This window comes from Seriola dumerili, unplaced genomic scaffold, assembly GCF_002260705.1.
Source record: "Seriola dumerili isolate Sdu_G_001 unplaced genomic scaffold, Sdu_1.0 BDQW01000018.1, whole genome shotgun sequence".
NCBI classification, from domain to species: domain Eukaryota; kingdom Metazoa; phylum Chordata; class Actinopteri; order Carangiformes; family Carangidae; genus Seriola; species Seriola dumerili.
Genome location: NW_019174273.1, coordinates 3270558 through 3297448, shown reverse-complemented (window position 1 = coordinate 3297448; position 26891 = coordinate 3270558). Strand labels below are relative to the sequence as shown.

The following is a 26891-nucleotide window of genomic DNA, read 5'->3' as shown; positions in this document are numbered from 1 at the left end:
TAAAAGAACCACTGTACTTATAGTATATACACTTACAGGAGGACTAGCAATGGTAGAAGATTTGATAAATTGTGCTACAAATTAAATGTGGTTTGGTGTTGGATTTGTTGAATTAATAAAGGTCAAGTGCATATAGTACTGGCCTATTAAAATGTATAGCTGTGATGGAGAAAAACAACTTGAATAAATATTTATTGCAGGAATTGTAATGACAGCAGATAAAAAATTAAAGTTAAAAAAATCAAAGAGCAGCATTAGTAAATGAACAAGATATCGGATCATTTCATAACAGGAAGGTTGTGGTTTTATTTTCATTAAACTTGAACAAGCTAACAACTAAGATGTGCATGTGGCTGGATTTATCAAATTTTGTTCCTCGGGTGAAATCGAAGAACTCGTTTAGTTTTCTGTTACTTCATTAGAGTTTATTACTATGCAGCATCACATTATCAATTCTGCTCTGAGCTCGGCGATCTCAGATAAATCCTTTGCTTAACTGCTCCAACGGCTTCATCTGCACAACACTGCCGGTGTAATGAGCTGCTGCTGTAGTAGATCAGGTGCTAATTACATGCAAATTGTGGGCGCAAATTGGATGGAAGGTGCAGTGAAAATTTGCCTGACACTGTTACATATGTAAATCAGGACCTGGGTGTATTTATTTGTCTATTTTTTATTTTTAGTTTGGAGAAAATGAAATATTCTTCTGGGGTTATTATGTGTCTGTGACTTTCCCACCCTCTCTTTAAATCTTTAAAAACACCTACAAATATAGTTAGTCACAGTTGCTCACTCATTTTTGTTTGCGACTGCTTTCAGTGTGTCTCTTTTAGCTCTGTTTTTGGTCTCCACCAGCAGATGCTGACAAAGCTGTACAAAGTTAAAAACCAAAATGACGAGCTGAAAGAAGCTAAAATGCTGAAGAACTGAGGAGCTGGTGATAATTCCCCTCAGGTTTACCTCCTTTGTGCAACACGTTTTACATTACATGTAGTCATTTGATGCATCATTGATATAAAAATATTGACTAGTGCATCTTTAATGTTTTGTTTAATCCCTTGAAATAGCAGCAATATTTGGTGAAGCTTCCAACAATGAGTGCGTTTCCATTAACCTACTTTATGTGCGATTTGAAATTTTGAACTCAAAAACAAGTAATGGAAAAACTTGAATAAAAAAAAAAAAAATGTATACGGTTTATCAAATTCAACAAAGCAATATTTCACAAATTTTTGTTCACATTCAAGTTGACGCGCCTGTTGTATCATGCCCCTGGGAGCCAGTTTCAGCCGGTAACATCACTCGACAGAAACGCGTAACATTCGCAATTGTGTTTTGTTGACTTTTCTAAAAAATAGCTTCTATTTTGCTAAAAAAAACCGCTATGAAAACCTAGCTAGTAATAAATGGTCATGGTTTGGTTAGGTTTAGGAAAAAATGTCGGTTTAGGTAAAAATAAGTACTTCTTGAAGATTAGTCAGTTTTTGATGTCGTGGTTACAATAATAAACACATGGACTCAACTGCCAGTGGCGTACCAGACCTTTGTTGCAATGGTTGCAATAATAAACAGATGGTGGTTTAGGTTTAAATAAGTACTTCCATAAGATTGGCCGATCTTTGTTGTTGGGGTTACGATAAAAACGTGTTTTGTTGTTTTGTTGACCCGTCTCTGCTCTATATTCTGACGAGTTGACTGCTGTTTATGTGTAAATATGGTGGAGTGGCCCTTTAATCCAAGGGTTTAATCCTAAATCAGAGAATTTTTTTATGCATCTGAATTTTTCCTTTCACACAAGAGTAATTTTCTAAAAGGATCCCTTTTATTTTCTTTCGCAAACTGTGATTTATTTAGTCCTGGTCTGTGGTGGGATCTTCTAAAAGCTTGGGTTTCCTCTGAAGGGCTTCATCAGCCTGTTTAGGAAGCACCTCCATATATTGGACTTGCATCTAACAGATGTAGCATAGTTTACCTGAAATTAGAAGAGCCAAATCACTGGGAGACAGCACTGTGTTGTTAACACAGATTAAAAACACACCATCTGCCCACAGCAGGTGTGAGGAAAAAGACAGTATCCACCTCGGACCTCAGAGAGAAAATCTGACGCCTTTGATTATGCAGACAGGAGTCCTCCTACTGAGCTCAGTTTTAATGTAATAGAGATAAAGATAAAGACATTAAAAGTGTCAGCATTCGGTTGAAACTACAGAAAAAAAGGCCAATGCTTGCACACCTGGAGAAAGGTCTGGATAAAGACGTGCTCCCATCTACTTCGCCTGTGTTTTCCAAGGGAGCGATGCAGGATCGATGCACTGTGACTGTTCGAACATCTGCAGTGGCAATGAATTACTTCTGTGGCTCCCCTGTGGTTCCACCTATACCTCAGCATGACTGCTGCTGCTGCTGCTGCTGCTGCTGCTGCAGAGAAACCTTGCAGCACTGCAGGCGGCCGCTCTCAGACCTCCCCCACACTCATCACTTGCCACTGGAAGTTTTGCTCGTTACCATTAAAGGAGCCTTCGTCGGGAGCGCTTGCCTTAAGACAACTATTTGAATCAAACTCAATTATAATTATTCAATTATGCGCACAGAACAAGAAGTGTTAAGGGTATTACTTGAATTGCTGTTTGAGATTTTACTGTAATTGCATTTTTCTTTTGAAAAGAGACATTGTAGGAAGAACATTATTGTGAGTTTGAAGCACATATACTGTATGAAATTTATATATACTGTGTGTATATATATATATAAGAGCTTGCAAGTAGGGCAACTACTCCTGGCTAGGCTTAAATCTGGAGAAAGTAAGAGACCTGCAGGTGAGAGGGACAGGAAAAAGGACCTGTGACCAAAATAGAGATATAGAGAAGTGTCGGGTAAGACAGACAGTGATAGAGCGACTGTAATGTGTGTGTGTGAGAGTGAGAGAGAGAGAGAGAGAGAGAGGCACAGAGAGCTCTGTTTCTACTCCATCATGTAGCAGAATACAGTACCCCCGCTGTGTGTGTGTGTGTGTGTGTGTGTGTTGATGATTCAAGAGCAATGCTGCAACCACGCAAAAAAAATTGTCATAATATATAAAAGTAAAAGCAACCGTCCCCAGGGGGTTTGGGGGTCAGTTGCGACCTCTGAATTCTTCCATTTAGATAAACAAATATTGTGAATCACATGTCAAATGTAATCATCTTTAAATTGCAAGGGTAATTTGCAGACAGATTCATATATTAGAGTTTGGTTGGTCTCTGAGTAACTGAGAGAAATAGAAAAAGTGTTGGAACCGTCCCCAGTCTCCCCTACCAAGAAAATACAGTTTTTAATGTATGTGAAAAGCAGAAATTGGAGTTTATCAACATAGTGGAGGTAATTTCATTTTTCAATATGTTGCAACCCTTCCTGATCCTGTGTTGCACACAATTGCTTAATACCCATGTTCATACTTGGTTTTCAGTCATTATACAGTTTTCAGGAGTTGTTTAGCTGCTCCTGACAGGTTTGTGTTTGGCTCTGGGCCCAGTAATGACTTTCTGTGGCTCTGGAGAGCGGGGGCCGGCTGTGCTTTGGCATTTCGGTGAAACTGTATTGAACAGGAAGTAGGTCGCTGTCTATCGAGAGCGTGATGGGACATACGGCGGTGATAGTGGTGGAGTGGTCAGGGGGGGAGGGGAGGGGTCAATTTATGTCGTCCTCCATTAAATGTCCTGATTCAGATCATTCAGACCCCCCCCCAAACACCACCCCACCCCCTTTCTCCCATATAAAGATGAGTAATGTGTGCAACGCCACGCAGTCGGCGGAGGAATATATTATCCCCCCGGCCCGGGTGGCAGTGATGAATGTGTGGGACAAACTCGCCGCACAGTCACCGGAGTAAGTGCAGGGAGCGAGAGACACACGGATAGTAAGAAAAGGAGGAAGAGAGAGAGAGAGAGAGAGGAGAGCACTTTAAGCAGTTTGATTTCTTTAGTTTTAAGTGCACTCCTCGCTGACAGGATGGGGACACGGTGCCCTGAGACCACCCTCTCCTTCCCTCGCCGTAAAACACAGCTCTAAATCTGCAGGGGATCTCTCTGCTACATCAAAGCGCCATGAGTGGACAACAACCCCCCCAACCCCCTCCCCCCCTCCTCCTCTCTACTGACTTTTGACTATGCATCAGAAGTGATGGGCAGTAACAGTCAATTTGCCTGTTTTGCTTGATGTACAGCCGGCTGAATAGTCGTGTCTGAGCCCACGGAGCCCCTGCAGCGGGGCCATCAGATGTGTATCAGTTAGAGCCTATGACAACTTAACGGCGGCGACGCTTGTTTTACGAGCATCTGCCTCTTCAAGGTTGTTTCCCGCCGCCCACACTGTTCCACCGGCTGCCTCCTAATGCGGAGCTAAATAATAAACAGGAACTCGCTGACACTGTCCCGCCGTCCTGCCTCTGTAATTAGCGGGTTTCTGTTTAACCGGAGCCGATCCAGGGCATGGACCCCAGCTCCTCCTCAGGCTATCCGCTCAAAACCCTCACCCCACCCTCTCCTGCTCGGTTACAGGTGAGGAGTTGTGAAATAGATGCAGGCGCATTAGCCCCCACTCAGTGCACAGTGGAGATTAATAACCTGCCACTGAGATTTGCTTTTCGCTCCTTCCCCCTCACTGTTTTCTTTTGCGGAGGAGGAGAATGATACACTCCTCCTATCCTCTCCTCCACCTCCTCCCCTCGCTGTGTTGCTTTTTCTGCCAAGCCTTACCTAGGTGCAACGCGTACGGTGTAGCCAGGTTTCCTGCTGCAGCAACTGGAAGAGAAACCAGTAATTGGTGTGGGCAGTTGGCATCCTCTTTAAACCAATCACAGAGAGCAGAGTGGATCTCTTTACCCAGTTTAAAATGGCAGAGGGTGATTTTAAATAGCATGTTCCTGAGCATACACCACATGTCCTAATTACTGACTGTTCAAATAATGGCTATGTGTTAATGTGAGCAAATGAAGGGCTTATTAAAGGTCACGTATTTAACACTTTTATTTTGAAGTTTTTATCCATAAGAAGATATATTTGTGGTTTTAAGAACCAAAACCATCTCAATGTAGTTTTACATCTCCTCTCTCTCTGGAGCTCTAATAACAACAGGTCAGTGAGCCAATCAGAAGAGAGGAGCCTCAGAGAAACACTCAGAGAGACCAAATCCTGCAAAGATTGGTGATTGGTGATCGGATGGTGGGTGCAGATGGGTGGGTCTTGGGGCATGGCTGAAAGCAGTGACTGCTTTGTTGTGACATCGCAAAGTTCAAGAAGTCCTTATGGCTCATTTTAAGCCCTGATGCTGGCCCTCTCTTTAATCACCAGTAGGCTTGGTGAGGGAGAATGGGAGAATCTCTAACGTAGCGTATTTTAGCATCTTTTCATAACACTTAGTGGAGTTAGCATCTTTTCAGAACACTTAGTGGAGTTTAGCATCTTTTCATAACACTTATTGGAGTTAGCATCTTTTCAGAACAGTTAGTGTAGTTAGCATCTTTTCAGAATGTTAGTGTAGTTAGCATGTTTTGAGTATGGTCAGCGTATGTAACATCTCTTCAGAGCAGGCAGTGTAGTTAGCATCTTTTCAGAATGGGTAGTGCAGTTAGCATCCTTTCAGAATGGTTATAGCATCTTTTCAGAACGGTGAGCATAGTTAGCATCTTTTATTTGTTTTTGTTGTAGCTTGTAACTGGCAGTGGCAGTGGTTGTGCTAATGCAAACTCTCGCTCTCTGTACTGACAAGGTTTGAGGTTTATTTTGAGTCAGACTTTTAACGTAAAACATCTATGGTGGAAGTGTTTCGTTTCACTTTAGCTTAAAAAGAAGCAGCTAAATTGAAGCTAGCGATGAATTAAAACAATATTTTAAAGACAAAGCAGCAGAGTGGTGTGACATGACTGTTGTGCTGATGGTGTTTGCAAATTAAAACAGATGCTAAAACAGAGCAGCTAAATTAGCAACAGCATCCTGTCTCTTATATCAGCCTAAGGTAGATAGCTGGCACTGGATCTCTCACACTCACAGCAGAAGGAGTTGGCCGGCTCCTCTCTCTCAGTCTGATATTTTCTTCAGCAGATGCTCTCATCCCGAGTGACATTTGAGAGACTTCCAAGCGAGCCCGGTCGGCAGGGCTGGGGATAATGGGTTCGTTCAGCGTGTTGGTTCCAGGCAATCGAAGCTTACTGTAGTGCAGGAGATCTGAGAGATGCTGTGCCATGTGAGGACAACAGTGATACTTCTTTTTTTGCCAATTTTTTTCTCAAAGGAGTAAAGCAGAAAGATGCGTTCATTGACTGTATTCTTTGCGTCAGACTTGGTAGAGAGCACCCAGAGGATTTCACGTTGATGATGAAGAGGCTGGTGGCTGATTTATTGTAAACCCTGCATGTTCTGAGGATTTATATCTTCTTTTTCCATCTTCTTTCATGCAAATTCCCTAGTCTTAATTTATAATCACCACCTACACATGTACTAATCACCCAGCTTAATCACAACTGGAGAGCCTCATAAACAAGGTATTCATCTGGCCTAATTGCAGCATTATACAGAGAACAAATGGAGGCGGGAGGGGAGAAAGATGCAGAGATTGTAGGGTTAAAGCCATGGAAATTCTCATCAGGGTCTGTGTGAGAATGTCAAACCATATCTCTAACACTGGCAATCTGTCTCATGTGCTGCACTGTAAAACAATCAGTGTAAAATTAAAAAAAAAAAAAAAAAAAGTCAAATTAATTTCCCTTTGGAAATAGTGAGAGTGATGGTGTTTAGTGCTGGTTTGCTGATTACAGCATCATGAATAAGTGTCTTCCGTGTGTCCTGTGTGACCGAGATTCGCTCCAAGCTGTTACTGTACTGGATGACTTTAGCTTAGCTTCACTTTAGCTGCGGAAGACAGTGGATGAAAAAGTATATGGTCTTTTAATAGAGCCGCTACATGCAGAATTTGTTCATATTTTGAATGGTTCTGATGTGATATTTGTGGAAGCCCTGAGAGGCAAGTGGATGTGTGAATCTGTGAACCGACTGTGAAAACAATTGATTTTTTTTATGTCAAGATACATTTTTTTAGATAAATAAGTTTTTTCTCTTTTTTTCATCTGTGAAAACAGTTGAATTTTATTCTTACTTTTTTGTAAAATGTAAAAGAAAAGAGCCTGGGAAAAAAAATTCACCTGTTTTCACAGAAAAAACTTGAGCCAAAAAAAGAAGAAATATTACTTGCCTCTCGGGGCTTGTTCTCTCAGATGGAAGAAAATGAAATAAATAAATAAATAAAAATGAACCTGGAAAAATCAGCTGTTTTCACAGATAAAACAATAAAAAGAAAAAAAAAACTAGGAAAAAAATGAGCCAAAAAAAAAGCAATTTCACTTGCCTTGTGGGGGTTGTTTTCACAGATGGAATAAAAATATTCTTATCCTGGCAAAAAACTTTCCTCTCAGGGCTCCTGTAAATATTTCTATTTACGTTGTATAAAAATGAAACAATCCTGATTTAAATGCCCCCTACAGTATATGTTTCTTTCGGGGGGGGGGGGGACACATGATACTGTTCTGTGCCATCATACAGTATATGTATATACTGATATATATATGTATGTATATATACAGTATATATACTGCATATATTTATATCTCTAAAGATCACAGATTAAGGGGCAAAATTCACATGTTCCCACAGTTAATTTGATTTGATGAAATGCTAAATTATTTAAGAGAATGTGCTACGGAAGTTTAATACTGACTTTAAATATTTTAGAAACTGAAATTAGATTGTGACATTGGGCCGCTCAGGGGCCTAAAGATTAAAATATAGGAGCCACCTTAAGGCCCTTAAAGAATCAGTTTATCTTGTGCAGTTAATTGAATTGCCACTCACTAAAGATGGAGCCGTCGGGGCCCTTTATAATCTTTGCATTTAGTGCATTTTGCTAATCTATGCATGCATCCTTTGTGCACTAAATTCATGCATGTCTTATTCTTTTTCCGTCCTTGCAGACATCCACGATGAGAACGGGCTGAAGCCGGTCATGGTTTACATCCACGGCGGCTCCTACATGGAGGGAACTGGCAACATGATCGACGGCAGCATCCTGGCCAGCTACGGGAATGTCATTGTCATCACCATCAACTACCGGCTCGGAGTCCTAGGTGAGCGTGGGCTGCTTTAATTAGTTTGGAGGAAGCTGACTGAATCGGTACGGAAGAGGATTAGGGTCACATTAGGTCATTTTTTTTTTGTTTTGAATTCTGAATTCAATCTCAGGATTCTGAGTTTAAAGTTTTAGAGTTTATTTTCACATGTTGCCCCTATCCTCCTCTGTAAATCAGGTATTGATTTAATGACTAATTGGATCCTGCTGTTGCATCAACTGGCTGGTCTTTGCATGGGGGGTGGGGGGGGCTACGACACTCACGTCGCTGTTTGGGTGCGCATCCAAATCCTCTTAAGCTTTTTTTTTTTTTTTTTTTCAAATACATTTTTGAATCTTTGATGCCTTTAATTAAACTGGAATTACTCATGGTTTGTTTGTTACCATCGATTTCACCGAGGCAAATCAAGCAGGTTAATCCGTCCACACTCTCAATGGTAGTGTAGGAGGTCGTTTGCATTTTTCCGCATTCCCCTCATTATTTCAAATGGTTGTGTTTCAATGCAGCCTCGGACGACCCACACAGCACCAGATAAGCACATGCAAATGAAACAAAGACTCCATTTGTGCCCTTTTCAATTACTTTAATCATCCTGCAGCATCGAACATCAAGCGGCCTGAAAAACCCAGTGCAAGGAAAACTTGTATCTGAGCTGGTATCGACACCGCAACACTGTGTGCATCTTATTTTGCTCCCGTCTGCGAGATGAAAGCAGTTTCTGGCTCGCAAAGGGATACTTTATCTTTGCTTTGACATAAAGGTTTGGCTTTTGAATGTCCAAGAAAATGTTTGAGTCTGAGCAGAGGCTGATAACATCAAACGTTTGTGGAGATTTCAGCCACTCTGTATCGAAATCCTTCAGGAGCAGGCAAAGCTGTGGCCTGTTTCCTGCTTTTCTTTTCAAGCTGAACCTGCATTCAATAAAAAAATATAGCAGATTTCAGATAAATACTTCAAATCCTGCAAGGTTGGATGGTGGGGGCGGTGATTGCTTCAGGAAGTCTTGATGGCTTGTTTTAAAGTAGCTTTTTCAAATTACTACATAGCTAATTCTAGCTTTAGCAGCTGCTTACTTACCAGTCTAGAGGTGTGAGTTCAGCATCAAACTCCATACGCCCACCCCATCTCCTTAATACTACTTTCCACAAGAGGATGAAGAAGTAGCGTTAATCAGAGGGTGTGTTCCAACCCCTTGACTTGACAAAAACGACCCATCACCACCACCCACTCCCAGCAGAGAAAACTGACACATAGCACCTTTAAGGCTTAGTTTCTGGTGACTGCTTTGATGTGACATCACAAAGTTCAGGAGGTCCAGACGGCTCGTTTTAAGGCTCAGTTTCTGGATCTGCTTTATAATCAAACAACACATGAACATCTACCTTTATACTATATGGGACCTTCAACTCAACACAGGTTGACTGAGTTCATTCTGTTTTAAATTAAGATCTGATGATCGGTTTAGTTGCATTAAGATGTCATTTCTAGGAGACAGGGTTGCACATAGATTAATGAAGTCAATCCAAAATAGCTTTCACAAATCAGCTGATGTGTTATAACATTAAAAACTTTAAAATTTTTGCCTTTTTTTGTCAAAACCAGCATTTAATATCCTTAAGTTTGTGTATATAAGTTTGTAAGATGCTATAATTCATAATAAATCTCTGCTTCTTTGTGTGTAAAATGAGTTCTTACACCATCCAGTTATAAGCCAGTGATATCTGTCTTGATACCAAGTACACTTCCATAATCATATTTCATGGATTTAGATTCAGCCCTGAGGTACAGTATGTGACACTGATCTTGGCTTTAGAGATAGATTTGAGTTCGTCTTGATGTGGTTTCATGTGGTTTCTCTGCTGTTTGCATGTGGTTCATTGTCTCTTGAAGTGAAAGCCACAGTACACCCAACCACCGCCGCCGCTCCGCTCTGCTCTGCTCTCCTTACCATTTGTTATAAGGCCGAACTGTCTGCACCAGTCACTATATTTAGTAGCCCTGAGAGCCGGGGGGAAAAGGTGTTCTGGAAAAGTGTGCACAGAGGAGAGGAACAGAGAGAGAGAGACAGAGGGAATGCAGATGAGAGTACAGATAAAGACAAACAGACAGAGGAGAACAGGTAGATACCTTGATAACATGTTAGGGAGGAGCTGGTTCACACAAACCGCAGCAGTTTGTTCCTTCTTTATTCCATAATCTAGACCTGATTACCAACCTGGGAAAATGGGCCAGACCCCAGGGGGCCACCGGTTTTTCATAATTTGTAGAGGGGCCTCTGGTCCGCTAACTTCTGTAGCTTAATACATCTCTTATTCAGCATTTCTTTCACCGGTGAAAAGGGACACAGACGGTCAGAAATCCCGCTGTTATTACAGACACGTAAACTAACCACAGATTCTCAGAAATCCCACTGTTATTACAGACTGTGAACTTACCGCAGATGGTCGAATATCCCACTGTTGTTACAGACAGTGAACTAACCACAGATGCTCCACTGTCCCACTGTTATCAAAGACAGTGAACTACCCACAGACGCTCAAATGTCCTTTGAATGTCCCCCTGTTATTACAGAAAGTGAACTAACCGTGGATGCTCCACTTTCCTGCTCTTATTGCAAACAGTGAACTAACCATGACCCCTGACTCACTTGTTCTGTTTGAACTGTGCCATAAAGATTCTGAAGCCTGTGAACTTAAACGTCAAACAAATAATCCTCGATCTTCTGAGCCACACCCACACTGCTGAGTTCTGGTGCATGTTTCTAAGTATATTTTTTTGGGGGGGGGGGGCTTTTTTATGCCTTTATTTGATAGTACAGTAGAGAGACAGGAAATGGGGAGGCAGAGAGAGGGGGAATGACATGCAGCAAAAGCTGTCCGAGGCGCCTGCTTAGACCACTACGCCACTCGACTCCCCCCCGGTGCATGTTTCTATATAAATGTGAGTGGTGGGGGCAGTAGGGGCCTGACAATAGACTTTTACCCTATGGGCCCTTAACACATGTTTCAGTCCACGGCTGTAATGACTAAAGCTGATGAGCTGGATGTTTGTGTTAAGACCAGTTTCCTCTTAACAATGGCTCAGCCAGGTGAGCTCTGCCAACTCGGCCACAAACACCACATACCTTCCATATCCTGCTCTGCAATAACAGGATCCTGCTGGTACCCTGATGGTGAGCTTTTAATGTGAAGCAGCAGCTGCAGGCTGTGAATACTTCGCTTTAATGCACATTGAGTGACGCTGCAGGAAAGCGAGGTACAACAGTGTTTTATGTCGGCTGTGGACGTACAGGTGGGGACATGGTTTCATTGCTACAACAAAGTCTATTTAGGCAAGAAACTGTTATAGTCAATAACTCATCTTTAAGGACCAGAGTCCAGATGCAGAGTCTGTTGGTGAGGGATAGAAGGAGGGAACATGAGCAGCTGGTCCAGACACGAGAAGGAGGAGGAGGATGGTCCTGAGGTGCCTGGAGATAAAGGTCAGAATTAGAGTTCACCATGAGGTCTGGACGTTACGCCACGCTGGAAGACTGAACGTGGAGAACCGAACTTGACCGCAACAGATAGAAATGATATTTGAATGCGGAGGCAGTGTTTTCAAAAGCTGTAATACGAAGAGTGAAAGACACCAAGTTCTTGCTTTGAACCAGAACATGTAGATTCACGTGTGACAGAGTGAGAAGCGTCTGCTAAGTGTCCATAAAATAGACGCCACAGTCCCTCTCACCTCTAACAGATACCTCCAGGTGCTGCTAGGGAGGTGCTAACATGCGACGCTGCCTGTAGTGTGTGTGTGTGTGTGTGTGTGTGTGTGAAGTGGACGGCAAGCTCGAGGGGCGTCGTCAGCGCCGGCAGGCTGAGAGAAGAGGAGTGTGAGTGGAGGGAGAGAAGTCATCAGACATTCATCACCCGTCACCGCTTCACCATCACACACCATGTTGGACAGCTGGCAGTGGCTGTGGAGCTTACGCTGATTCTTACTACTGTTTCAATACTGTTGAATTAGTTATTTTCATACTTAAAGGTCCATATTTTGCACTTTTCCTGTGTTTCATTTTGAAGTTTTTATCCATAAGAAGATATATTTGTGGTTTTAAGAACCAAAAATCAACCCCGTGTAGTTTTACATCTTCTCTCTTCTCCCTGAAACTAAGAGAGGAAGCTCTGAGCCTCTCTTCTGATTGGCTGACTGTTTTCTGAGTGATCCAATGAAAAATAGCAGATTCCAGGTAAACACTCAGAGAAACCAAATCCTTCAAGGTTGGATGGTGGGTCCAGTTGGGCGGGGCTTGGGGCAAGTTTGAGGTTGGTGACTGCTTTGTTGCGATATCATAAAATTCAGGAGGCTTAATGGCTTGTTTTAAAGGTCCCATATTGTCTAAAGTGAGATGTCCATGTCCATATTTCATGTTATTGAGCATTTGTGCTACAATCCAGCATGTTTACATTGTGTGAAGCTAAACCTGAACTTTGTGATGTCACAACAAAGCAGCCACCACTCTCAGCCATGCCCCAAGCTACGCCAACCTGGACCCACCATCCAACCTTGCAGGATTTGGTTTACCTGACCTCTGCTATATATTTTTTAAATAACTCAGAAAACAGTCAGCCAATCAGAGGAGAAGCTCAGAGCCTCCTCTCTTCTGATTGGCTCACTGAGCTGTTGTTACTAGAGCTCCACAGAGAAGCCTGAGAGAGGAGATGTAAAACTAAACTGGGATGGTTTTTGGTTCTTAAAACCAAAAATATATCTTCTTATGCCTCAACACTTCAAATAAAACACAGAAGAAGAGGAAAATATGCAACATTTAAAGCGAGCCCTGCTTTACTGCAGGTCTAAGTCAAGTAAATTGCTTAATTTGTTATTTCCCAGGAAGTTTGCTGCAAAGAAGACAGTAATTTTGAAAAAAGTAGGAAAATCCATTAATTATTCAAAATTCAATGCGCACATATGTTTGACTATGCTCGTACACAAAGTTCATATTTTTGACGTCCAACGCTCTGATCGTCTGTTTTGCGCCTACTAAAAGACTCAATTATCAGAATTAATGAATTGGAAGTGAACCAATTGAACACTGTTACTATTTTCCTTAAAATTAGCACCAAATTACAGAGTTCTTTCCAGGAAACGTCTTTTTAATTATTAAACGAGAAGCCTTACCACAAATTACCACCAAAAGTGTTTAAAGTCTCTGAACACACACCATTAAAACCACACAAGTTCAAAGCTGTATTAATGCATGTCAGCTTGTTTTCTATTATTTTGGTTTTACCAGGCTTTTCAGGTCTCAGCCTCAACTATTTATGCTGGGCATTGGGATGACATCGTGTTCTTTTATGTTGGCCCTGCTCTCCTCTTGTATCCGGGGCTGACAGTGAGGAGTCCCATGATTATAGTTTTCTCTCCACAAGTGGAAAGCGGGGTTTTATTGGCAGAGAAAAGTGCATGATGCATCACCAAAGAAACAGTGCATGGAGGTTGTTGCATCATACCCAAGGCTGTAATCTTTGCCAAAGGTGCTCCAGCTAAGTATACTTTCCAAACGTACTGTTTACAGGATAGTGGGCAGTGCACAAGCCTTATTCTGACCTTGTATCACCAAAGATACAGTGTACGAAGTTTTTCGAGTCATACTCAAGGTTGTAATCACTGCCAAAAGTGCTTCAGCTAAGCAAAGGGTCTGAATACTTTCCCAACGTATTGTTTACAGGATGGTGGGCAGTGCACAAATCTTAGCCCGACCCTATATCACCAAAGATACAGTGTATGAAGCTTGTCTGATCATACCAGAGGTTGTAATTGTTTTAGTTGAGTAAAGGGTCTGGATACTTTCCGAATGTACTGTTTACAGAGCGGTGGGCAGTGCACAAGTCTTAGTCCAACAGTTCAAGGCCAGCACGTGCTTTTAGGGACAGTCAGCAGCATCGTGCATCAATAGGCTGTCCTTGTCAGGGGCCATCAGGTTGTAGCCTGCACCAGAGCTACAGTGTTGTCCATCAGTAGTAGTAGTCCAGATTTCAGTTCCAGCAGTGGGGGTATTTGAGGTGCCAGGATGAGGTCTCTTGGAAAATGTTGAGTGCCATCTGGCCTCAGGAAGCTGTAACATGAGCCAGAGCAATGGTGAGCTTCATTACGCTGCACTGGGATCCGTCAGAGGCACATGGCGCTCTCCATTTCCCCTCCATCTAAACCCCCCGCCGCATTGTCCACTGTGGCCAGACATGAGATGACTAGTGATGGCTGTTGCCTCATGGAGATGTGTTACTGCTTTTACTCAGTAAACCTCAGCTCATGCACCATGTTACTCTCGTCATTGATTCACTACAAGTGCATAAGAGTTTTTTTTATTCATGTGTTATAACATTTATATGGTGAAATAAAAATCATGTTAGCTGCATGTTGAACAGCTGCATCTTTACCCATTAGAGTAGCTTCCAACATCCATAACTCTTTTCACTCTACTTTTGGTCTCCACCCAATTTAAGATAAAAATAGCTGGGGCCAGTTGCACAAAACACCTTATGTTTTCTACTTAGGTATGACACTTAAGGTTTGATTTCTCCTGAGAGAATTATTTATGGTTGTTTTACAGAATCTCTTAAAAGGTTCCCAAAAAAAGTTAAGGCATTTGCAGCAGTGAAAGAGATTTTACAGCTGTAAAATTATTCTACGTCATTAAGGGTGTTTCCCAGTCGTGGAACTTCATCATCATGTTCCTGGGATGCATGTTCTGCATTTAGGGCCATAAACTCAGCCATGTTGCACTTAAGATAGAATCCGGGGTAAAGTTAGTTTTTTTCCTTACTTTGGTCTGTAAGGTCTTTTGTGCAGTAGTTTAACTGACTTTAAGTGAATCCTTAAGTATAAGACTAAGATTAGGAGAAAAGCTTAGATACTAAAGTGAACATTTTAAGGAAAGTATAAGAAGACCTAAGGTTGTGAATATTGTACTTGGATTCATCACTTCTTCATATGAATAATCATATTGCTTTGTAACTGCTGGATATGGAAATGCTAAAAATATTGTATTTTATTTAGTGAGAATATACCAATGTTACTAAGAGCTAATGCAGCTTTAAAGGACTAGCATGACACTGTGATGTGATCTTGTTTGTCATCTCACATGAGAAGGTCAATATTAGCTTCATATCCTTAGCTTAGCATAGCTTAGCCTGAAAGCAGGGGGAAACTGCTAGCCTACTTAATCTATGTCCCCACTTATATTATAAAGTTTTGTTACATCTATCCTCACCTGCCCTCCATTATCCATGTTATTCTTATTCTTTCTGCTTTTCCATTATTTCATTCTGCTTCACTCTGTTCTATTCTAGTCTGTTAGTGGCCCCTCTAGTAGCCAGAGGGCAGGTACTCAGCCTCCCAGCAGCCTCCACTTCCTCTTCCTTTATGACTCCTCCGTGCCTGCAAGGACAGCCGTGGCTAGGAGGAGGTCATTACCACTCCAAACCGCCCCCCGCCCCCCCCCTGGGCAGCAGAGTGACGACAACACGTGAGGAGCGAGAGGGAAATGTGCCATCGCTGTAGCCATCTCATGACAATCCTCAGCGGCGGATATCCACTCTAGTCATGAGTCAGACGATGAGGTGATGCCTTCTGACATGACACAGAAAGGCAGAGGGGCTGCAGCTGCAGCTCAGACCCCGCTGCAAGAAAAAAAAAAAGGAAAAGGCACTCTACGAAAACATGCTTTTCGTCTTGGCCGGCACACACGACGAGGATGAGGGCAGGGAGGGTGAGCGGGAGTCATCTGTCGCTTTGGCAAAACGGTCATTAACATGACAAATGGTGCTCTGTGTGTGCTTTTGACAATCATGGTCCTGACTAATCAGCAGTGTCCACTAGCTGTCAGTGCGTCAGCCCGTCTCCTCCGCCCTCATGTGATAGCATCTTTCACATTGATTTGGGTTATCAGGTTAGAGAAATATGCTTTGTTTCTGACAGTGAGATGAGAAGATCGATCTGTTGAGTGCAGAGCTTTAGTCAGGACATGGTTAGCCCTGCTCAACAGGGGGAAACGGCTAGCCTGTAGCACTGGCTCTGATCTCCATTTTTTTTTTTTAGATATGTATGGATTTGTTTTCCACTTCTTTGTGGTGTGGTCACAAACATATGGAAGAGGATTTTTCAGAATACTGACTTTGATCTCAGAATTCTGACTTCCTAGATGAAGACATGGATGTCTCCTTTTATACTATATGGACCTTTAAAACGAGCCATCAGTACTTCCTGAACTTGTGATGTCACAACAAAGCAGCCATGCCCTAAGCCCCGCCCACCTGGACCCACCATCCAACTTGACTGTTTTCTGAGTGATCTAATAAAAAATAGCAGATTTCGGGTAAACTACAGAGGAATCAAATCCTGCAAGGTTGGATTGTGGGTCCAGGTGGGCAGGGTTTGGGGCGTGGCTGAGGGCAATGACTGCTTTGTTGTGACATCACAAAGTTAAAGTAGACTGAGTGCTTTGATACTTTCACAGTTTTAATATCAAACATAGACCTGCTTTATAATCAAACAACACATGGACAACTACCTACACTATATGGGACCTTATAATGCTAAGCTAAGCTAACCAGCTTAAGAGAGAGAAGAGATCCCCTCTGTGAGGGGAACTGTGGCTCTTTCTAACTTGCCAGATGGTGTCTTCTTATATAACCTGAGCCTCTTGTGTTTTCTAACCAAACCTGGCTTTTAAAGGTCAGCGTTGTCACAGCTCTGTGCTCAGCCTTCATTGTGATTCCAAACAAAAACCAAACTGTATTGATATTCATGTTGAAGTCGTGTATCCTCTCCCAGCTCTGCTGTCTAAAATAACTGGGAGGCTGGTTTGCAACAAAGCGTCGCTTGCAGGACTTGGAAATGTTACAATCTCAAAAGCGTTTATTAGCTTTAGGAGCTGCTCTCCATGCAGACCCAGAATGCAACAGATGCACTGGAGGGATTTGAGAGGCTTGAAAAAAACCCCAGATGGTTTTTCCCTGGGAGGAGATGGATGTCCCTGCCGGCGTCAACCTGCACATGGACACGGCTGTTCATGGCTAATAACAGCTGATAACATGGGTGAAAGTAGAATAGTGGTTAAAAGGTTTTTTTTTTTTTTTTTTTCTGTTCAGTCGCTCAGTAAATCTCCCTGATCCGAGGCTGTATTGTTTTCAATCTTCCTCCCATGACAGATGATGGCTGCAGCAGCAACAACAACCCCCTGACACCCCCTCCTCCACCAGCCTATTTTCTCAGAGAATGTGTTAGATGAGTGCGATATACTTCCCTTTGAATAAATGCTGTTCTAAGCAAAGGGTAGTCAGGATAATTGCAGGCTACAAATGAATTTTCAGCAATTACAGTTGGCGAGATGGCGGGCTCATTTTGCCTGAATTGAAAAGCAGCACAGCAGGTCTGGAGGATAATGAAAGGAAACAGCAAATAGCTCATTCAAATGGTCACTTTGACAAAACAAAACACACACACACGCACACACACAAAAAAAAAAAAAACAATCCCCAAAACATCTAAATCAGAGACGGCTAAGTGAAGCAGAATGACAGCGAAGATAGTTGCATTAGCTTTTAATCTCTGACAGCAGCATGTCACAGGGTTGATTTGTTATTCTGCAGCTTACAGAGCTGGTGTTTTTATTGGCTTAGCAGTTACAGTCACTCATTAAATATCAGTACAGTCCATTTCCCCACAGTCTCCTGGGAACTGCATGAGTCACCCCGAGCGACCCCCCTGGCCACATTACACTTCAATCATCGCCTTCAAATGGAAAATCTAATGCCCATATGTCATTTCTTCAAAATGGCATACCATGTTTTTGTTAACATAATGGGCCACCTATTTTGTATGTGCTGTAGAACAGTGTGGGTGAGCGCCTGCCGTCGCTGTAAGAATATGGAGCTGAATTGAGTGTTGCATGTAAGAATTGTTGGTTTAAACACACACCTTGTGGTGCAACCCTGTCTAGGGTCCTCCAGCCCCTCAATTGTGGCCTTCTGCCAACTCGAGCAGGATCATTTGCCTTGTTGATTCCAACACAAAAACAAAATCCAGCCTGAGCGTGGTCACTGCGATGGAGCTGTCTCCCCAGATTGACCTTTAGATGCCAGTCCTAAACTGCCAGAAGCCCCCCCCCCCTGCTTGTTTTGGTTGCCAGCTTTGACAAAGCTAAAAGTTAAGCTAAAATTATGGTGGCCCTGAGAGCTCAATGCACTGCAACTAAAGAAAAACGAATGCAAATACATAAACGTGCTGCAAATTCAATCCTACAACAAATGGACGTGTTTCCAGCGGACACAAGCAAAAATGAAAGGAGTAGAACCTGCTGGGACGCACTTGTTATTCAATGCAAAGTCACAATTCATCACTTCATCACTTTTCAGAGTCCTCTGGAAACACTTCCGTTGTGTTTTGTGAATTTGGGGCACATGTGTTTTCAAATTGAAGATGTTTTCTTAACTTGCAGTGTTTTTGAACTCTCAGGGCCAGCATATAGAACAGCCCCCAATATAATGTGGGTAACACCTTTATCCTCATCAAGAATCAATTGCGGCCATTCATAAACCATAGAGAGTTAAGATAGATAGATTTTGATTAACTTGTCATCATTGATAAACTCAACAAAGAAAGTTGCATAATTTTCAAGCCATACTTTGTTTTTGAAAATCATGACAAAAATAATTGTTTTCCATTTTCTGCAAATTTTGGTTTCCGTTATACAAAATAGAAAATGGAAAACAACACACTTTTTGACCATGAAAAAGAAATGTCTTGCATTTCTTTTTTAATTTTTGTATTTTAAAATCAAAATGAAATGACCACTGTTTTGTTTTGTTTATCTATTTCTGTAAGGAAAAAATAATGACCAAAAGATACAGCAGCAAAATGAAATGTGGATATTTTTTTAAATAAGTAAACAATAAGTTACTCTGCTGAGAGGTGGGTGTATGCAATATACTTGTGCATATGCTCCTCTGATGTAGGAACCTATACACTGTTAGTTTCAGCTTTAGCTGTGCATGTTCCCATGCAGAACGCAGTATCATCTGTCTCATCTGTTTTGTTTTTTTTACCCATTTCTGAAAGGAAAATCGAAACCAACTGAAACCATACTGAAACATTGTCTTGGAAATTATTCACACTGTTTTTTTAGTTTGAGCTTTAGCCATGCATGTTCCCATGTGGAACTCAACATCATCTGTCTCAGAATATGAAAAAAAAAAATAGGCTTTTTTGTTTCCGTTTTCTGATGATTTTAGTTTCTATCGTACAAAGTAGAAGATGGAAAAGAAGACACTTTTTAAATTTTGATCTTTTTGACCATGAAAAAGAAAGTCTTGCATTTCATTTTTAAAATTTGTATTTTAAGATGAACCACTTGTGTCTGTTTTGTTTTGTTTTTTTCTGAAAGGAAAATCTATAAAAAGATAGAGAAGCTCTGCAAACAGGAATGTGGCTCAGACGTATACTCAGAGGTGGGTGTACGCAATACACTTGTGCATACACACCACTACACCTCTGATGTGAGAACCTATACAGCCTGCTAGTGTCTGTCTTTTTTATTTACAATTCCCTGCAAATGTTATACTTTATGTGCAGGTGAATTAATGAGATTTACTGAAACACTGGACCACTTTTCATTTCCTGTTTCCCTCTGACACTCAGCATTGGTTTCTTCAGACTATGACACCATAGCTGCCTTGTGTAAAACACTTTGTAACGTGGGTTTAGAAAAGTGCTCTATAAATAAAGATTATTTTATTATTATATATTATTATAGTTCTGTGGTTATTAATATAACCGTGCAGTGGGCAATGTTTCCCTGAACATAATCAAGTCGTTTTTGTGCTTAAACCTAGCCAAACCTGTCACATCATAAAACAGATTTATTTTCCGAAAGTGATGTGTTCCAATTTTGGTGGGCACAGACAGATGACGTGTTCCTGCTGATGGAGGCGTCAGGTCAGAGACATTTTTCTTTTTTTCGTTCTGCAAAACCACGTGTTTGTCGTTTTATTTGAATCTTCAATCTGCTTGGCTTTAATACACAAATTCATCTTCAGAATACTCAGTGGCTCATATCATAGTCATGCAGATGTGATGCTGTGCTGCTTTGATTTCATCAAAATAGTTTATCCCGTGGTTAACCTTTATCTTCAATATTATTGTTTTTTTTTAGTTTTTTTTTGCATGTGCATTTCCATTTCAAAGCACATTCATCATTCAGCTGTGCAGGAACCAGGATCTGAGCCCAAGCCCTGGAATCTGAATGACAACTGAGGTGAAAGCCATAATATGAAGCAGTAAACAGTGTTGAGGAGAGGTGACCGGCTCGACAGCTTTGTCTCAGATGACTCAAAAGGTGTCTGTGAATGTGCAGCTGTCATTGTGAGGTTTAAAATCACACTTTCTCTGTGTTACGGCTGAAGAGCTGACTGTCTGCACAAAGGCTCGGCGTACCTTCATCCAGCTCCTGCACACACTCTGCATCAGAGACAGCACCTGCAGAAAGGTGAAAGCTTCCGTTGGAGGATATTACTGAGGTTTTCTTATCTGAGGGCTGTCACATCCTGCGTTAGAGGTATGAAAATGAGAGAGATGGAGGGAAAAGAGATGAGGATGGACGTCCTTTCTCTTAGCTGCTGCTCAGGGATCATATATGATCAGCCAGAGAACAGTGACAGTTTTCGCAAAGGACTCAAAAACACTTTAAAACAGCTGTTGCAACGTCCTCTTTTTTCTTCATATCTGTGGTTCTCTTCCCGGTCAGCTGTTGATGCTGCGATGTCAGAGTGAGACAGCTCAGCTCTCCACTGTTTCAGAGATCTTAAATGATAAACAGTGAATTTCAGGCTTTGGTGTCAGAGTCAAAGAGGTTCGCGCTCAGCTGTCACACAGGGGGACAGATACCAATTCCTCCACCAGCTGGAGCTGTAATAGACCAGAGTGCACTGCAGTCACATGTCATGATTTACCAGGTCAGACAAAAAAAAAAACAACTTCCTGTAAAGTGGAATTGCACTTTTCTCCCTGAATCCAAATAGGCGAAGGTTGAGGCGAGGTGAAAGATGCAGCACCTCAAACAGTACTGGGACACATTGTAACATGGGGATTGGTGCCCCATGCTGGGCAAGTAGTCTCTTTATCCTGTTTCTGCTGGCACTCTGCTGGTGTGGTGGGCCTCTTCAGTGCAGTCTTCTCAGGGCGCAGTCAGCAGAACTGCAACAGGCCTCATGTTGGTGTGATGGAGCTGAGCTGGAGCAGCCTGCCCAGGCCCACGAGCTGTCAGTCAGTTGCTGTTACTGTAGTGAAGAGGTCTGCTGTCTCTCTGGGCTGGACTCTGCTGCTCAGCTGCTCAGCTGATTTCAGCATAGGAATATGCTTCCCAGCAGCACTTGCTGCTGCTGATGTCTGATATGATGTGCTGTGCCACTGCCTTCAGCTGCTGCTCGTGGTACCAGCAGAGGCAGCTTTCTCCCAGGAACTTTGCGGAGCAGCTCAGAATGCCCTCCGAGGTCCCTCAGCTAGGGCAAAAGGTGTATGATGTGGAGATTGAATGGGCTCAAAAACACAATACACACAGCCTGGGCTGCAAATGGTGTCACTTTTCCTGCAGGGCTCTCACATGCTTGTGCATTGGCTGCATTGTCAGGATAAATGGGACAGGAAATGATCTCATGTTGCAAATCTCAGTTTGTATGTTACAAATTTGGTGAAACAAGTACTTTCAATAAACATAGAACAATACGCCCTGAGGTGCAAAATTTACTTATGTGTGTGAGGTGGGAGACGGAATCATGTGAGCAGGGTTTTTATATACAGCTTTCTACAAGTTGTAGGACAAAAACAATTAATATTTTATGATTTTCTATTTTTTGCAATTTTCTATTGCTCAATTGACAGGAGTCCTAGCCAATCATAGCTGTGATAGCTTCTCCTTTGAGAATCTACTGAGCTAATCACTACTAATCAATAAGGATGAAGGGAAATTACATTGCAGTGTTGTAAATTAGACCGAAGTGAGACAAGGGGTTTTTGCTCTTACTCCCCTGAACGACAAGTAACGTAGCTATGGAAGCCTCAGACAGACTGGCGAGACCTGGACCTGGTTACTCAGGAAACAGAAACCACCACTTCCATGTTAATACAATTACAAATTGTATCAACATTCAGGCCTTTGCATGAAGCAGTGTGTGTTTTATGTAGTGAGGAGGAAGGTAAAGGTGTCAATGACTGGAGTTCCTGGAGTTTGCGACAAACCTGCAATTAAAATGATTGGTGGTCAAGCAGCGAATTTGTGAAGGCACTCTTTGTTCGTCATCTTCTGTCATCGGTGTCTATTGCAGCCCCTTGAACCGTGTGGTAAAAAAGTTTTGAAATTCTGACACTGATAAGGGAGATTCCCATGATTTTTCACCAAGTTTCATGTCTATGCCTCAAGCGCTATAGCGCCACCAACAGCTCAAATTTGAAAGTGCGTTTACACATGTAACTTTTGAACTGCATGCCTGATTTTCAACACTTATGTACCATTGGATTTCTTGGATCAGACTGGCTTCTATCCACCCTATGATGTCAATTTCCACCTTATCAGTTTTTCCGCCATATTGGTTGTTCCACCATATTGGATTTTATGTAAGTGCTTGGCCCCAACATCTCATGCTTATTTTCATTTTCCCAAAAGTTTAATCAGTTTGTTCTAATTGTTGTCTGATGGAGGGCCAATATAAATACAGAAATACAGTGCATTCAGGAAGTTTTCAGACTCTTTCACATTTTGTTATGTTGCAGCCTTCGGCTAAAATCGTCAATCTACAATCAATATTTTATGATGACAAACAGAATTTTAGACATTTTTGTGAATTCATTAAACTGGTGAATGTAGCCAGAAGTAACACATTCAGTGACCCAGGTGCACACCCACAGATACCTCATGAGCCAAAAGAAAGGATCACTTTCCAGCTCCATCCATCTGGAATCCCACACAAACATCTAGATTCTTGCCAGAACTGAATTGAGGGTTAAGAGTTAAACTTTTTTGTTCCTGTGAGACTGCAGGAAAAGCAGCGCTCGCTTGGCTCGGCTCTGCACAAATTCAATCTTATGTAATGACGGAGTTTTCCGGTGCCAAGTGCGGAGCGGCAGACCACCAGAATGCATCGGGTCTCCACCACAGAGAGGTGGGCTCATTTGCATGATGATCTGTGGGGTAGAGTGCTCCCCAGATGCAAAAGGCTGATTAAAGAGCGATGTCGCTCAACAACTTGTGGGCAAAGAAGGAGAGGAGTGAGATGGCTGACCACCAATCGGGCCAGCACCGCTTTGATGTTCTGAAGACACGAACGTGGAGGCGGGGGCTGCTGCCTCTCTACCCTAATTAACCCATCTGAATCCTAATGAATGTGCATGGTATGAAGTCCTCCACTCACATAAAGCAGGAGCGCAGACTACAGGGCAGAGTCCCTTCACTTCTTACAATGAATATTCAAGACTGGGACCGGAGACTGGGAATCGGTTTATAGAATCATTAAGTGGCTGTAAATATACAGTTATTTACTTGGTGTTAAGTTATACTTTTTATATAGATATATTTTATGTGGACTGAGCTGGCTAGCCTGACTATGCAATTAGCTTCATATTTCTGTACGGAAAGGGATGGGGGCATTGAAAAAACTGTAGTCCATGGTACTTTAATGTGGCCTTGGTCACATGTTACCTGGATACATCCCGTATGACTAAGATGAGTGATGCCCTGCTCTCCCTGAGCACCCAGAGGACCTGGGTGTCACACCGCTGCACTTCACCGCATTCAAGTGTGATAATTACAGAAAGCAGCCAGTCGAACTAAGTGAGAATACATTTCAGGCTGTCCCAGCTAAAGCAGCTGTACAGGGCGAGACGTAATATCTACGTATTCTCTCCAATAATAGAAACAATAACGAGTGTAATGCATTTAAAGGCACAGGGCTCACCGCTCTGACGATTATTTAAGAGTACTGTAAATCACTTTTAGCAGGTTTCCTGAGGCGCTGTGCACTGTGGCAAGTATTTCACCATGTTTTACATATTCCAGTAATAGAGCATTGATTTCACACTTTGTTTTTCGGGGTGCCATTTACGTCCCCTGTCAGCTTTCGCTGTAGGAGCTGCTGTCTGGAAGTGCCACGGTGCTCTCCATAAAGAGGATTAGCGGCTGCTTTGACATGCTTGTATGTTTGCTTAATATTGATTACTTATGTCGTTTTCTTTTCTTTTTCTTTTTTTTTTTGCTTTGTGACCCACTTCGGTTTGAGGTGATGAAACAGCAGCCTGAAAAAAAAAAAAACGGCAATTCAGGGCAAAGAGAGTCAATCTGATGTGCGATCACGGATATTGATTGTTTATTACGTAGAATTCCTCCTCCACCGCTCCTCCTCCACGTAAAGCTGTCAGAGCTTAAATTTGATTTTGGGTGCTCTGTACCTGTTCAGGTGGAGTTAAAGCAGCTCTCAACATAACCAATAAATGCAAGCTAATGCTTGGTTGAGCAGAATCTCTGCCGGCACCACCACCTTGTTTTGCAGTGGAGGTCAGTTTTCTCATCTCTCTTGATTGATTTTCTTGAGTTAGAGCGAACATCAGAACAACTAAAGCATTTTATGGTTGGAGTCTGACAGTGGGGGGGGGGAAAAAACACAAGCTATGTTGAAGTTTTCTTTGAGAATCCAGCTAACAGACAATCTTTATTTTCATAGTCTACGGAAAGTATTCCTTCCTCGCATGTCTCTCCACCTGTTTGTTCTCCTTTTTATGGTCCCTTCCATCAGAGCGCCTCACTCTGTTCCACAACAGTCTGACCAAGAATGGTAAGGCAGCACCAACACGGAAACATCCCTCTATGGAAGATCATTCCTGCCAAGAAAATAGATACATACTATTAGCATTTTGATATAATTCCCATACAAAAATGTAATATATAATTATAAAATATATATATATAAATATATAATGTATTTGTCAATGACATATTTAATTATACATGCAGGTTTATTAAAATAATATACACATAAAAATTCTATATGCTTATATATGAGCATATATTTTTTGTCACAGTGAGAGTACACGTTTCTTTCATAATAAGAGCATATGTAATTTTTTCACAGTAAGAGCATGCATACTTTTTTCATGGTAAGAGCATAAGTAATGTTTTCCAAGTAAAAAAAGAAATGCAGTTGATATTTATTGCGAATTTATTGTGACTAACACTCATTGTCCATACAAAGCTGTATACTGGACCCTTATTGGCCAGTGTCACTTCTTTGGTAAAATGCTATTGTTTGTGTATTTAAAACACTCAAACTCTTGTTTCTTTCTCCATGCCATTTCTCATGAGGCCCAGTTTGAATACGTGCGTTTAAAGTTAAACCAACACATCTCAAATATCACCGCCAATATCAATGATAAAAAAATATTCTGCAGGAGTTTGCAGTTATGTAATGTAATTACACCACAATGACGGCTCTGCTGCTGTTGAAACTTCAGTGTTCAGTATTCTCTGTTCTTCCAGTAATGTGGTTTTAAGAAGGATCTCGAAGAGATGGGAATATGGGTTTATGGGCATTTGTGGATATAAAATCAGCATATTTACAGAGTTATTACAACAGAAATCCTCTTCTAGTGTTACACAAATCTTTCATGCAGATTAAACAACAGAAAGGTTTCAAATTCAAGCTGAATTCATAACCATTAAGGCAACATTTTTCTGTTATTTATTATTCATATGCATCACAACTAGACGCATAAATGATTTAGGGAAATTGTCTCCTGCAGTGTGATAGAAGCAGCGTCTTGGAACTTCTTCCCTCGGCTGTGCGTTGTGTTGTTAGCACAGATGTGTATGTGTGTGTGTGTGTGCATTGTCAGCTGGCTGGTTCACGTGCGTCTGGCAGCTCTGCGGAGGTTGACCTGTTAGACCCTGATGGATTTGATAGCCCAGCTTTTGGAGGACAGATGGTATGCAGCGAGGTGACGGTAGTGGGTTGCATTGTGTGTGTGTGTGTGTGTGTGTCCGTGTGAGGGCAGCTGATGAACAAGGGGATTTAATGCCTTGTGACCCAGATCTAGCCTGAGCAGTGATGTGTGTCCAGTGTTCAGTGCTGTTGTAGGGTTCCACTGTGGAATCCACAGCGTCATGTTATTTTAAACTAGTTGGCCACTTATCTGTACCTTCGTTTAAAGAAATAACGTTTGTTCTACATTTTGTGAAATAGACTTTCTTCCTGAGAGTTAGCTGAGAAGATTGATACCACTCTCATGGCTATATGCTAAATATGAAATGACAACCAGCAGCTTGTTAGCTTAGCATTAAAATAATACAGAAAATATGAAGGGTTGAATTCATGATTACAATTCATAAATTCCTTGTTTGGATTTGATGAACTGTAATATAAGTTGCCGATGCAGTGGAATGTTCCCTTGTAACAACCCTTGTAACTTACAAGCAGTGTGTAGTTTTAGTTTTCCCAAATTGCTGAAATGTCATTTTTTAAATGTAATTCAAAAACAGTTAGCAATTTGCACATTAGCATTGAACCAATGTGATGTCAATATTGTATTTTTGTTATTGATTAGTCGAGGAGGATGCATCGTTTCACGTGTTGTGGCTAATGTCAGATTAGCATGAAAATAGAAGTACGTTAAATTGAAATAAGAGATCTCATTTTCAATGGATTTTTTTCCA

General features: G+C 41.7%; 1 protein-coding gene across 2 annotated transcripts in view; it reads left to right on the top strand.

Moving 5' to 3' along the window:
- LOC111233043 (neuroligin-4, X-linked-like) overlaps nt 1-26891 on the top strand; it is an 84758-nt gene that overhangs the window by 26234 nt on the left and 31633 nt on the right. For both annotated transcript variants that reach the window (XM_022760779.1, XM_022760787.1), the window contains one exon: nt 8000-8152. In XM_022760779.1, coding sequence (XP_022616500.1) covers nt 8000-8152 — 153 coding nt within the window. The remainder of the gene's footprint in view (nt 1-7999; nt 8153-26891) is intronic.